This window comes from Dama dama, chromosome 4, assembly GCF_033118175.1.
Source record: "Dama dama isolate Ldn47 chromosome 4, ASM3311817v1, whole genome shotgun sequence".
Lineage (NCBI taxonomy): Eukaryota > Metazoa > Chordata > Mammalia > Artiodactyla > Cervidae > Dama > Dama dama.
Window position 1 is genome coordinate 39,385,137 of NC_083684.1, and position 14,878 is coordinate 39,400,014.

Genomic DNA, 14,878 nt, shown 5'->3' on the forward strand with positions numbered 1-14,878 from the left:
GGCTGCTCTGGCTGGCTGCGCAGCGCCAAGCGGTATAGCTGCCCCTCCCCGCGCGCCCTCGGAAGTTGGTTAGTGCCCACCGGCTCCACGGCTGACTCGCACAGCCCTTCCCCACTCCCCATCGGCCAGGCGGTCCTGAGGCTGGCTCGCGGAGGATCCAGGGCTGCCCTCCTGATGATCCCACACGCCCGTGCCGGCCGGGAGAGCCAGGCCCAGGCTGGGAAGAGGAGGGCACGAGTGACAGGTGTCAGCCGCGGGGGCTCCAGGAGCTTGGTCCTTGGTCTTGATTTCACACAGTCCCACAGGCGCCTGCCTTTGAGCAAGCCCCTCCTGACTCTCCACAAACATCCTGACTGCTCTACTGGAACAAGTGGCTTCACCTTTTTGTGCCTCAGTTGCTCTGCTGACATGTAGGTAGGATTCTGTTGTGAGCAACGTGTTCAAGGGCTTCCGAACCAAAGGGTGGGCTTGGCTGACTTTCTAGCTGTGTGGCATTAGGCAAGATACTTAACCTCTTTGAGCCTCAGTTTCCCTATCTGAAACATGGGGAAGGTGGGTGGATTGGAGGGAATAAATGAAGCGATGCCTGGGAACGGGTGCAGGGCTAGCATAGTGGTTGACACACAGCTAGCTGTCAATTCAGGCTGACCACAGGTGACATTCTGTGAAGTGTCCAGCACCAGTGGATGCTAAGGCAGAGCAAGGTCCTCTGAGGTGGTAGGGACACCACCCCTTCTCAACCCCACTCCGAGGAAGTCTTGAATCCCCTAAGGCCTTGTTGACACATACTGAAATGGCAGAAGCCCCTCCTTAGGGCCAGCCCTTTCTCACTGTTCCCTCCTCCCTGGATGCTCTGCTTCCCAGCGGGCACTGGCCTCCCCCACCTATCATCTCCATCCCAGTTGAGAAAGACTGTCTAACCCACTCTTTCATCGGCCCTAGATTGAGGTCTGTTCCCCAGGCAGAGGGCTCCCCACGTCCTTCTCACACTCTGTGCGAGGGAATTCACACCTCCCTCCACTCCTGGGTTTGGGCCTAGGGAAGACTGCTTTCCCTGAGGCGCAATCAGACAGTCAGGTGGCTTGGATGTTCCAGTGGTGACAGTTCAGACAGGCAGCGACAAGCAGCAGAGGGAGCAGCTACTAGGGCAAGGAGACAGCGGGAAGTCGGAGGGGGTCCCAACCCTGAGGCTGTGTGGACTGGTATGTTCATCCAGGCGACTGAGCCACAAGGCACCAGAAGTGATGAGCCTTGGGGAGGAAGCGGGGCCCGTGAATGACTTTGAGAGGTTAGAAGTTCAGAGCTGGAAGGTCTCCAGGAAGAGATCTGCCCAGTCTGTGCAGCAGACACTTCAGACCCAGGGCAGAACCCGGGAGGCCCAGGAGCTAGGGGAGGATGCTGGAATCCCTGGGGTGGTATAGAGGGTTGAAGGTGCTCCAGGTGTTGGGAAGAAAACAAATTCCACCACTTATGGACACCTGTATTAGTCCTACTCACCTGCGCCCCAGCTGCCAGAACAGAAGGGAATGTTGGGGGGCAGTCTGTCCACATGTTGCCTGGTGGGACACACAGAATGGGCTGCCTCCTCGAAGCTCTTACTACACAGAAACCCCCTCTGTCCTCTTCTTCCTCTACAGCCTACTCCCCTCCCCCATTCACCCACCAGGGTGTCACACCCTTGCATCTTCCATAACTCTCACCTCTTCTTCCCAAAGGAGTTAATCAGAAACTAATTAGGAGGTTTGTGTCCCCTAGTTCACGCAGTATTTGGAGCACAGCCAGGCATCAGCGTGATGGGGATACAGGCACCTCCTCCAGTCTTGGGAAGTCATTAGTCAGACACATTCAGATGCCTGTTACATGAAGCCTGTGCCCTGGAAGTGCTCAGAGCACAAGGTGTGGGAAGGTGGCAGTCGGCTCTCAGCCTCCTAAAGGGAGAGGGCTTTCACCCTCCTGAAGCTTCCTGAAAACCAGGAGGGCTTCTGAAGCCCCTTGGCACAAAGGAGAATTGTGTCTGAGAGCACAGCTTCTTGGAGCTGGACTACCTGGGTTTATGGCATGTGATTCTAGGCAGGAGAGTCACCCTTCAGAGCCTCCATTTCCTCTTGAAAATGGCAACAAATACTCTAGACCCCTTGCAATGGCCTTGCTATGTCTGCATTAAAAACATGCATTGAACACATGCTGTTTCCCAACCATAACTATTTTCCCTTTGGATTCTGACAACAGCCCTCTGATCTAGGTACTATAATTGTCCCTATTTTATAGATGAGAACACTGAGGCTTAGAAAGGTTAAGGACTAACTTTGCTAGGTATAGGAAACTTAAAACATCACTATGACTCATCATAATTTTGTAAGTTTGTAAAATTGATAATTAGCACACTGTATTTTAGATAATATGTAATTAGTTACTGGAATGTTTCCTCCCTGGGTATCTCCAATCATTGGACATCTGTGTTAATTGCCCATGGGCAATTTTTTGAGACACCTTCATGTTTTTATATTCAAACAGTATCAAACTGATTTAAAAGAGCAGCTCCCCCCATTTATTCCCTATCCTTCCTCTCCATTTTTCTCCATAGCCCTATCATCCCTAACATTTATATATCTTATTCATCTGTTTATTGTCTGCCCTCATCCATATAATGTAAACTCCCCAAAGGCAGGGACTTTTAACCATTTTGCTTACTGTCATATCCCCAGAGACAAAAACAACCACCAGCACTTCATATGCTCTGCAAATTATAAAGTGTTTTACAAACATAAGGTCTATTATTGTTATTATTTTTGCCAAATGTATAGCTTGCCTGAAAATAAAACCTTAAGGTTCATGGCAGAAACTTCCCTCAAAATTCTGGCAAATAGGACCTGTTCAAGTGCCAGGGAAAATGTGATGAAGGTTAAAACCAGTTGGAGATTACTTTCCTAACATGTTAATAAAGCTCCTTATCAGTAAGTTGAAAGACAAGTTAATTTTTTTTAATCTTTGCAACAACAAATGGCATGCTCAAAGGCAATTAAATTAGCATTTAAAATTTCCAATGAGTTAACTATCACTGATTTATTCACTTACTCTTTGTTACAGAAAATCATTTGTAAAAAACCAAAGAACACAACAAGCCTCCTCAATCCCACCACTGTCCAGAGTATGGATACCCACATGACTGGATACTTCAGTCTATTTCCTTTTCATCTTTTTCTGTGTGTGAATATTTTCTCTCATTTTTTCCCTTAGAAAATAAGGGATCATGTTGTCAGCAGTTATATAGCCAGCTTACTTGGTGACATCCCCTCACCATTGACTAAAGTAAAAGTCTTTATATTATTAAAATTTCTTTAAAGCATGACTCCATGGCTATATAATATTCCATTATAAGCATATGCCAAAATTTTCTCAGCCTGTCCTCTGTTATTGGACACTGGGGTCGCTGCTGTAATAATGTTTTTCTATATCCTTACTGGTGTTGTCTAGGCCTTGAATGAGTCTTCTCTACATCCGTGGTCATGACCTACTTGTTGGTTTGCAAATGGACTGGTTTATGTAGTTAGTGAATCCATTCTTAGAGGTTGGGCACTGGTGGCAGTGGGGAAGGCAGCTGATCCAACAAAGCGCTACTCCAGGTAAACTAAGGCAACATGGAGACCCTGTAAGCTCCAGGCATTTCCTGACTAACCCAGGATAGCACACATGTGGCCAGATGTTGCATGGGGGGCACGAAGGCCTCTTTGTTGCCAGGGCTGCCAAACATCCTGGATCTCTCTTCTAAAATCAGTACCAAGTTACTTGCTTGCAAATCTATGTGTACTCTGCCAGCCTCTCTGTTATCATCCTCCCACTCTTTTTCTCCTCCACTCCTGAGTTCGTCTGTGTCTTCATTTGATCACATGACAAATGTTTACAGGCACACCTTGTTTTATGGCACTTCACAGATATTGCTTATTTTTACCAACTGAAGGTTTGGGACAGTCTTGAACCAAGCAAGTCTATCAGCGCCATTTTTCCAACTGCATTTGCTCACTTCATGTCTCTTGTGTCACATTTTGGTAATTCTCACATTTCAAAATTTTTTCCTTGTTATATTTGCTATAGTGACCTGTGATCAGTGATTTTTGATGTTGCTATTGCAATAAGGGGCTTCCCAGGTGGCACAGTGGTAAAGAATCTGCCGGCCAACACAGGAGACACAAGGGACATGGATTCGATCTCTGGGTGGGGAAGATGCCTTGGAGGAGGAAATGGCAACCCACTCCAGTATTCTTGCTTGGAAGATTCCATAGACAAAGGAGCCTGGCGAGCTACAATCCCTGTTGCAGTCAGACACCACTGAGTAACTGAGCACACAACACAGTAAGATTACCACTTCCTGAAGGCTCAAAGGATGGTTACCATTGTTTAGCAATAACGCATTTTTAGAGTAAGGTATGTACAGTGTTTTTTACACAAACGGCTACTGCAAACTTTATAGACTGCAGGATAATGTAAACCTAATTTTGATACGCACTGGGACACCAAAAAAACTGAATGACTCGCTTTACTGTGGATCTGGAATCTCGCGGACCACCAAACCACAGTTATCTCTGAGGTATTACCTGTAATGACATCTATCTGCATTTGCCATGGAATTTTTTTCTCCATTAGAGGGACCATCAGCTGGGTCTCACACTTCAAGACCAGCCCCCCTCATTTCTGAGACTCCTTTCTGTGTAAAATGGCGATTTGTTTTGAGATCCAGTGGTTTGAGCACGCATTGCAAAGACGTGGCCCATCCCCCAGGCCAGCCACTGTGTGGCCCTGCCCAGTTCACCACGGACCCTGGCGAAGCGCAACCCTCCAGTATGGCTGCCTCTGCTGCGCATGCGCGAACCATCCCGTCTCGCGCAGTTTCCCGGCTGCTTCTGCCAGGGAGACGGAGCCGGTCCCCTTAACCACAAGCTCGCTGATCGAGATCGGAGTGTCACGGTGAGCCACGGAGCGGAGGGATTCTGGGAGCAGGGACGCGAAGAGAAGTGGGAGTGACGTGGACTTACCGCCCACCATTCAGCCACTTCAGAACCTGGAAAACTGCAGTCTGCCGGCCGCCCGCCTGCCCGCAATCCAGTCGGAGATGAGTCACAGGCAGGGACGCGCCTCGACTCAGATGCTGGGCGCTGAGTGAGACGGGCGCGAGGGAAGACGTGACCTGGGTGTCAGATCTGTGGTGTGGGGTGTCCCTGGCAGGAACCGCGAGGTAACAAGGACCCTCTCTGCATTTCTCTCTCTCCGTCTCTTCTCTGTGACTTTGGGTGGGTTATGTCACGAGCGTATGAGTTTTCTTATTTGCAGTATGAAAATGTTACCTACTTCAGGAGACCTGTTGCAGTAATTTCGGTGATATTAACTGGCACGTGGAGGTGCCTGGTGAACATGAGCCACCCTGAAAGCTGGAGTGCCCAGATTATCCCCATTTACAGAAATGTCTACTTGACCGGTGGCAAAACCTGCCAGCCCCTTGCCAATCTCCTAGCCCCCTGGGAACTTACACAATTTCCACCACCCACCCAAACTGACCATGGAAAACCATATGTAATGCAGGGATTCTTTGTGGCCCCTGCCCTGGGAGGTCATCTCCCACCTCCCCATGCCCTGTGAAAACCCCAGTCTTAACCTCATAGTCACAATGCCCAGTGAGAGGAAAGAGGGGGTACAGGGGACCTCTGATAGACATGTCACCTTGGGGACGATTCCTTGAAGCATGGGGGTGGTCAGCACCCTTTTTGGCATCAGATGCCACCAGGGTAGCCACATAGAATGTATACATTCATTGTGCATTTACTAACTGCCTACTCTACGCCAGCTCACTAGAAAGGGAAACAGAGGCTGGACCTGTGGAGGCTGGGGCAGAGGCTTGGGCATTTTCCTGAGGGTACTGGGAGCTACCAAAGACATTTCAGCAAATGACCTGATCCATTCTGCCTCTCTGGAAGTGGTACAAGAGATGACCTGTCAGAGCACTGTATCCTCCTCCCAACTCACACACAGCCACAGTGCACACCCGCAAAAACGAACACAGACATAAGTACACACATGTATTTTTAGAAAGCACAGATCCCAGGCCCTGAGATGCTTTATGAATTTTCTGGTGTGAAATCACACCAGGACAGGCTGAGCTGGAAGAAGTCACCTGGAGAGGGATTCCGAGGTCAGCAGCAGTGATGGCCCCTCCCTCCCACCCACCTCAGGCAGCAGAATGAACATGTTGCAGCCACATACCTCATGCCAGGGACTGTCTGTACATAACCCCAGTCCTCATGGCAGGTAAAGTGTTCTTACTCTGCTTTCCCCAGGAAGACACTGAAGTTGAGAGGTGAAGTGCTTTGCCCAAAGCTACACTGCCAGGAAGTGGGAGAGTCAATATTAGCACTCAGGAACTGGATTTCTGAGCTTGGGCTCTCCAAAGACAGGTGTTTGTTTATTAAGTAAAAAAATGAATTCTTAGTATAGTTTAACCAATTGGCCCCATCAAAACATGGGGCCCATTTAGAGGATATATACATATATATAATAAAAAGGATCCCTGGAGAAGACAAGAGTGGGAACCTTTGGAACTGCCTCTTACGGAAAAGCTCTGTCCATAATGATATCATCCCTGGGATCAGGGAAGCCTGCTCCCCCTGGGATGTAGAGGGGCCAGGCGCTCTGCCCGTTGGCTTTCAGCCAGCAGCTTCCCCTGCAAGTGCCTGCTGGGCTCCACATCCATCCAAAGGCACGGTTTGGTTTCTCCCAAGTCGAGTGACCACACTCCCTAGGAAATAAGAACTCTAACTCCCTAATAGTCCCATGGCCTTCTATCACCTGGGGACCTACCATGAGAGACTGAATCAGCTCAGATCTCCAGCAGCATGAGAGGATGAATTACTTTCTGAAAATGTTTCCTCCATTGCAAACAGGTACTAGAGTGACGTGGCAGTCCTTTACTGCACAGACATCTTGACACCTGGATATTCACATAGGGGTGTGTGTGTGGGGGGGGGGTGGTATTGGTAAAGAGACAATTGTATTCTCTAGCTCTTTATTTCTGAATTGGTAATTTAGTAGGTACCTTCTAAGGAAGTGTGCTGGCTGACAGTGTGCACTTTGGAGTCACACAGACCTGGGTTCCAGTCCCAGCCTGTAATTAGAAGTTGTGTGACCCTGGAAAGCTTCATAACCTCTCTGAGCCTCAACTGCCTTATTTATAAAATGAGAATTAAAAAAGCATCTTTCTCTTAAAACGGTTTGATGATAATGATGATAATAATAAGGTTTGAGCTAGGCATTTATGAATACCCTTCCAGAGCCAGCTGCGGGACCTTGAACTAGTTTCTTGCTTTCTCCAGGTCTCAGTTTCCCCTTCTGTGAAATGAGGACATTGAGCTGATCTGTTAGGGTCTTTTCAGCCCTAACAGTTACAGGATTCTCAGAGGTCAACCCAGGAGAGACATTCGCCCCCTTCCACCAACCACTGAGATGCCAGCACACATTTGTACCACCTCTGCCCTAGAACCCTCATACTACCCGCCCCCCCAGACTAGGCACATGCTATCAAAGTCACGATCCTCTCCCCAGAGGTTGACAACCCAGGGTACACAAGCCCCCAGCCTGCAGGGTCAGCAGGTGCCATGTGGGCGCCCCCATCACCTGCCTGTTTGTGTCTCTGCAGGTGAGCGGAGGGTCCTTCCCTGCGAGAAGTCAGAGCTCTGCACGTGGGCAGGCTGGCTCCACTGTTCTGCTCCAAGGATTACATGTCCTTCAAACGCCCCTGCCCCTGTAAGTCTCCTCCCCACCTCCTTCCATGGACCGGGGCCAGCATGGCAGAGTCAGGATGCAGAGAATGTTTCTAGGATGTTTGGCCAAAGAGCTCCAGGGGTCTGATAGGGGTTCAATGTGATATGATGGATGGGGGGAGGGCAACACAGCAGACCCCTGACAATCTGCAAGAGATGTCTCACCTTGCCAATCCCTCCATATCAGCACTTCCCAGAGTGTGGGTCAGGGTTCTTCAAGGGATTAATATCAAGGGATATTAATGAGGTTACTTTTTTTTAAATTCCATAGTCAAATGAGTGTGGGAAATGCTGAGTGACACAGGTCAAGTCAGTTTTGCTGGACTCTTCAGAGCCTTTAAGGTGATGCTGTATTGTGAGGCTCCATTGGAAAGAGAAAGCCCAGAGGGTCTACCCAAACTTAGCTGACAACAAGGAATGTCTCATGAGATGGGTGCTTCACAGAACACATTCCTTGGGGTTCAGTGTCTGAGGAAACCCTTCCGAGAGCAGCCTCACCAGACAGTTCCTTGTTTGTTATTAATAATTCATTTTTTCATCTAATGAAGCCACTAGATGATTTTGCACGTAACATTCTTCTCATGGCTCCCTGATGCCCACACATCTAGATGATGGACTCAATCAGATATACCCTGGGGCTCAAGGCTGCAGCCCCTGTGGCTTATTCCCCTACTCATCATCAACCCTGCCTTCACGACTCATGCTGCCACCCTGACCCCAGAGTTGCCTCTCTCCCTGGCAGCCACCTGCTTCCTCCCATGATGTCCCCTGAGCCCCCTCCAAGGCACCATCATTTGCTGCATTTTGGGAGGACGTGCATAACCTCCCCATCCCTTCTCCCTGGTGAGGTTGGGACTGTGAGTCTGTGTGAGATCAGGGCCCCCAGCTGAGGTTCCCTGTCTACCTGTCAACTCCCTCACCCTGCTCACCAGTGTCTGTTCAAATCTGTACCATGTCCTACATCCTGTGGTTGAGGAACCTCTCCTGCAGAGGGTCAGACTGCCAACTGTCAACTCTGTGAGCATCAGGGGGCTGCTGTAGTGGAGGTAGGGAGAGCTGGCCGATCCTGTCTGGGAGCGACCGTCACCAGGCGTGCCGGGGAGTAAGGTGGCAGTGTGTTCATTGTGCAGGGAATGTTTTCAGGAGGTAGGGGAGTGCATCCTGGCTGCTGGCTGCCGTGGGTACCGAGGAGGGCATAGATCAAGAGCGATAAGCTTTCTGATACACAGGACAAGCTCAGTAAATTATTGTTACTGTTACCACCATGTCTGCTGATCAGCTATCAAAACCTCAGGCCAGGTGAGAAGGCTGCCATGGGAGCAGGTCAGAGCCCAGGAACACCTGCCCCACAGAGGGTCGGGGTGGTTGTACTGTCACCCCCAGGAGCAGCTGGCAGTGCAGAAGGCTGGGCTGCTGAGTGTGGAGGACTTTCCAGAACCTTCTGGGGTTGAGCCAGGCCCTGTGGAGCCCTGCCGTCTGCACTAACAGGGGCCATCACCCCAGGACAAGGCTCCATGAGAGCAGCTCTTGAGGACTCCAGGGTGTGGTCACAGGTATCCTGGGCTGGTCAGGAGCAGTTACTGCACTTCTCTGAATCCCCCTCTCCCTGCACAGGCTCGGCACCTGGCATGTAGTAGGCACTCAATAAATGTTCGCTGAATGAATAAATGCAGTCCGACACTGTGGATGAGGCCCTGGAGGGGGAGAAGCTGAAGCTCCTGACTCTGCCACCAGACTCTCTCTGTGGCTCTGCCCAGCCAATCCTCATCTCTAAAATGAAGCTGTTATCTGAGGCCAGGGGGTTCCAGGAGCTCAGAGCAGCTGTGAGGCTCCTTGGAGGGTGAGGGGAGACCAGGTGGGCAGAACCCAGATGCCCCACCACCTGCTGCTTCAGCCAGAGCAGCTCTGCTTACATCTCTGGGTTGGAGGTCTGTTCAGATTCTGCTTAGAGGAGGAGGTCCCAGGCACTGGTAGGCCAAGCCCCATGTGGGTATCCAGGCCCACCTCTTCCTCTACCGTCTCTTCTCTTCTCTGCAGGATTCTTCTCTTCTCCTCAGTGTCCGGTCGGACTCTTTACCTTTTTTCTGAGCTAAGAAGTGCTCGCCGTCCTCCCTTTCAGCACCCCTAATCTGCTTCAGCCTGGCTCCTGCACCCTCACCCCAAAATGACATCAGCGGCTGTGTCACCAAGTCCGTCCCAGAGTTTTCAGTTCTCAGCTGCATCTGACCCTGTTGGTCCCATCAACCCTGCTGGTGGCTCGTCGACTGGGTTCTGGACTCTGAACCCTGGGGTTTTCCTCCAGCCCCTCTGGCTCTCTGGGCTCTGATCATCCATTCATGGTCTCCTTTGGTGCAAGAGGAGGGTGCATTCTTCCCACACCTGCCCAGGGATGCTAGGTCCCCCAGGACTCTAACCCCACTGGCCTTCTTGCCCTGTACTCCCCAGACCATTTCATCCTCACTCTTCTTTCAACTGCAGCCTATAGGCCAGCAGTTCCCATGACCCTCTTCCACTCCGGTTTCTGCCTAAGCTGATTCCTTCTGCCTTCCACTGCCTGGCTCCCCTGGGTAGCCCCACCTCCACTGCTCAAGTACAGCCTGTCCCACACTGAACTCCTTGCCCTCCCCTCCATGCCAGCTTGCTTGATTTTGCTGTCTTGGTTTAGGGCACCACCATCACCACCACCCAGTCCCACTGGCCAGAAATCTACAAGTGACCCTCAGTTTCCCTCCAACACCTGCAACACTACCAGCTACCCAGGGAGACCCCAGGGTCTCCAAAGTAGGTCAACAGATCTCTCTCCTGACTTCCCCCCACCCCAGTCCAACCCCCTCCTCAGACCCCATCCTGGAAATTGCTGCCTCAGTAGATATTCATGGAACAGGACAACCAGACAAGTGAACAAATGGAGTGAAGCAGACTGCTTGTGGTTGGCCTCCTGGGCTCACAGACCAGAGGCCCTCACGTGGTTTTCTAGGAGGGATGCAGAACCACAAGAGTCCCTGATGCCCTGATTCACCTGGTCTGGGAACACTGAGGGACAAAGCCAGAAGTCTCAGGCTTCATCATCCAGCCACAGACACACACCCTCTTTTTAAGCACCTCCTCTCCTGCTCTGTGAATTTAGACACCTAACAGGGAATCGCTTGAACCATCTTAGCTCACAAAATTATCTTACATGTGAAGATGCCCAAGGCCATTAAAATCTGGAAAACTTAGGACAGGAACCATAGCTTGTCCCTGTCTGGGTTTCCACACCCCTACATCCTGCCAGTTGAGAGGGGCAAAGAGGATAGTCCCCAGAAGGAAAAACAAGTACCAAAGGTTCCCTAGCAAGACCTGGCTCCTTCAAGTTAAGAGTTCAGGAAGTCAGGGAGTGTCAACAGGGAATGTGAACCTGGGGCAGGGCAGTGGGCACAGGTCTGGCTGGCATCCACAGCTTTGGACACTGGGTGAAGTGGGACCATCCACTGGCCTCTCAGGAGCTGGGCAGCCCTCAATCAGACCAGGCTGGGCCGACTTCTCCCAGGCCCTGCCCACATCCTGGGCTCCCCCAACCCCTATTACATCCCAAGGATCTTAGCTCATCTCAGCCTCTCACAGAGAGAGCCCCAACAAACCTCCTGTCCCTCCCTCTCAGTCAGGCAGATGAAAAAAACTAAGGCAGGGAGAGGAGGCAAGAACAGGAGAGGGGAAGCCCTGAGGGATTTGGCTGCAAGGCTGCAGGAGGGAAATCTGGTCTCCTCCCTGCAAGTGCAGGCCTGTGAGCCATTTCCAGCCTTAAGCACTGAGTAAGAAGGACCAGCCTGGCTCCTCAGAGAGGCTGGACGCGTGGGAGCCTCCTCCATCTGGCCCCAGCTGGGCAGGGCAGCCCAGGATTTCCCCAGGATGCAGGCTTCAAGAACAGATGCTTCCTAACTACTTCTTTACCACGAGCACATGGGAGCTCCAGAGAGCTTCCTATGGTGTGAAGTGGGGGTGGCCTCAAGGGATAGACCTGGGGGGGAGGAGGGGCTTTGGGGCCTCAGGGGAGACTGAGGATGCAGCGAAGCAGGGCTGAGAGTAGAGGGTAGCAACCACTGGTCCACAGAGGAATTGGATGGGGCTTGTCTCTGCTAAGTTCACAGGCTGCCAGCAGGCCAGAAGGAATCACAGCCTAGAAAAGCCTCTGGGTGGGCTTGGGCCTCCCTCAGAGTTGTGTGATGTGGTTGACAATGGTTGGGTTCAAGGACAACACAGCACTGACACTTGCCAGCTGTGAGATCTAGAGCAAGTTTCTTCACATCTAGAAACCTCAATCTGCTCATCTGTAAAATGTAAACAGTCATAATAGCCTTTTGGTTTGATGCCCAGATTTGATATGTCACAAGGAGAATCTAGCTTGGTGCCAGGCACTGAGAAGATGCTTGAGAAACTTGAAAGTCATATCCTTTTGACCACCCTCTCTCTACAATGCTTAACATGACCCAAGTCTTTGGCAACAGAATGGCGAAAATGGAGAGCGATGGGGACTCTGGAGATGAACCTGGGGTGTGGACCAGATACTGTTGTTTTCTGCTCTGCTTATTGTATTACCTCTGAAGAGATTTCTCTGTCAAGAGAAGGAAGAACTTGAGAGCTAGCTCCTGAACCCCCAGCCCTTGAATGGAGAGTCCACTCTGTGGCCCCATGAACATCCTGGCTACCCCTCCTCTGAGTTCTCTGGTCGATCCCAGAGTCTGACTGTAGCAAGTGCTTGGCATCTGACAGCTAATCTCAGTTTCAAATGCACAATCATTTTATATTAATATTAGAGCCTTGACAAGAGGGCATCAGCCTCAGCTTGAGTGCTTAATGTCGTATTGTTAAACAGCAGCAGTACCCCAGCTTTTGCAGAGCACTCCCAGCTTGCAGAGGTTTTGTGTCCCAAACTTTCTGAGTTTCTACTGCTCTCCTTTCTCTTCTACCCCAAACCAATTAATCTGAAAATCCTAACAGTTTCACTTTGAAATCTGACTCCATCTTGCCACCTCCACCACTAAGCCCCAGGACCAAGGACACCATTGTCATCACCTGGACCACTGTTCTGGCCCTCTAACTGATCTCTCTGCCACCCTCTTGCCCCCCTCCAGCCTATTCTGCCAGCCTATAACCCTGGGAGTGTGGGAAAGGGAAGGATCTAGAGACTGAGCCTTGAGTTGGTTTCTGTATCTAGAAATCTTGCCACGCAAGCGTAATCCCTGGAGTTGTCACCCACAGCACCCCAAAGCCAAGTACACTGGGGAGGATTTACCTGCAAACAGGAATGAGTAAGGACATTGCCATTTCTCTGCCAAGGACCACACTACATTCGCCACCCTCCTGTGCCTGGAAGCGTGCCTAGGGTGATTAGGAAAGACTGGTCATCCTCTGTGACATCACCCCAGAAGTGTGCAGGACCGCATGCTTCCCAGTCAGGAGAGAGAGGCCCCAAGAGAGAAGTCACATGCCCTGTGGGCCCAGGGACCACTGGAGGTGGCAGCATCTACAAGCAGAAACTTCCAGGCCCAAGCTCAGGGCAGTGGCCACACTAGTCCCTCTGAAAGCCTGATACATTTTCACCTCCTCGAGTTCCTTCTGTTTGCTTCTCTCTGCATTTAAAGTACCATGTCCTCTATTAGCCCTGGTTTCATCAGCTTCTAAGGGCTGCTCCCTCTTCCCACCTGGACTCCGTATCTGTAGGTGACCTCCAGGCCTTGTTTGAAAAAGTCATTCCAGAGCTTTCCTCTGCCCATCCACCAGGCCCTTCAGTCACTGGATAATACTTGTCTCCCCTAGGAATGGGGCTAGGGCTAGAGATATAGCTGATTACAGTAAAAACAGCAAGAGCTGAATGACACAGGTTCCAAAACCACTGAAGCGAATGTATTTAAATCATCCAAGCCTCTGTTAGTCAGCTATGAAATGGGATCATGAGACCCACTTTCCAGGGTGACTGAGAGTGTAGTGAGCACACAGTCAGTCAGTCAGGGTTTGTTCTATCCTCCTCCTCTGGCTTCTCTATCCCACAGTGAGAGGAGGTCTTCCTGCAGGGTCCTCCCAAGACTGTTCCAAGGAGAGATCAGGTCTTCCCTCTCTGTTTCCAGCTGGGTATGCAGACACAGCATGGCATACTTGGCTGTACTTCATCTGACAGGCTCTGATCAGGGGCTAGCCAGGTGCCAGCCTTTCACCAGACCCCATCACAGGCACATATGAGACAATGCAAGCAAATGGGTTCTCCCTACCTTCTAGACTGGATGTAAGAGGTCTTCTGCTGACCCTATGGGACTTACCCAGGGACTCCACCCCAACTGCCTCTCACCAGAGATGCAGAAACTGAGATGCATACTGGGGACTGGACCAGGTCACCTGGCGTGTCTGCAGCTGAAACGCTGATGCTCCCAGCATGACTCCACATGAAGTGCTCTTTCCACGAGGAGCCTGCTCTCCTCTGTTCTCAGGGAAGATACCGAAAAGAGGATAACTATGATAACATGCCATGTCTTTAAAAAAAAAAATTTAGACCTTACTTCCACATGGGGAGGGAAATCCTGAGATGGAGCAGCTGTAGGGCTTCAGGTTCAGTGGTCAGAGATGAACATCACCGAGGAGCCAGGTTCTTTCCATCTTCTTGCTCCACTGTAAGATGGCCATTGTAAGATTGCTGCATTGAGAGATGGCCACCATTAACCCAGGCAGTGACACAACTTTTCCCAGAAGTTTCCCAGCATACCACCCTCATGTCTTACTGGCCAGAATTTAGTTGCATGTCCACCCCTGAGATAATCCTAGTTAGGGAATGGTAATACCAGGACTGGTTTACCAAGCTAGTCTTTAAAAGGACAAAGGTTGTTAGAACCCTCAGTCTAAAATGGAGGCAGTGAACAGTCAGGCCAACAAAACCTTCCCCTTTTGCCTTCTCAGTCCTTGCTCTCTGGGCCTCAAGTCTTCAGGAGGACCTCTAAATATCTGAAGAGAGAACTGAACTGAACTGAGGAGTCCCTTTTATGGGGATTCTCTAGGGTTAGGTGTTTTTTTCTTTTTTTTTTTTTTTTTTGGTTTGTGTAGTAGAG

At 50.6% G+C, this 14,878-nt stretch overlaps 1 protein-coding gene across 1 annotated transcript in view; it reads left to right on the forward strand.

The window, feature by feature from the left end:
* The first annotated feature begins 1,344 nt into the window (after nucleotides 1-1,344).
* BEAN1 (brain expressed associated with NEDD4 1) overlaps nucleotides 1,345-14,878 on the forward strand; it is a 45,906-nt gene continuing 32,372 nt past the window's right edge. The window contains exons 1-2 of the mRNA XM_061140522.1: nucleotides 1,345-5,230; nucleotides 7,682-7,788. Coding sequence (XP_060996505.1) covers nucleotides 7,764-7,788 — 25 coding nt within the window. The 5' untranslated portion in view covers nucleotides 1,345-5,230; nucleotides 7,682-7,763. The remainder of the gene's footprint in view (nucleotides 5,231-7,681; nucleotides 7,789-14,878) is intronic.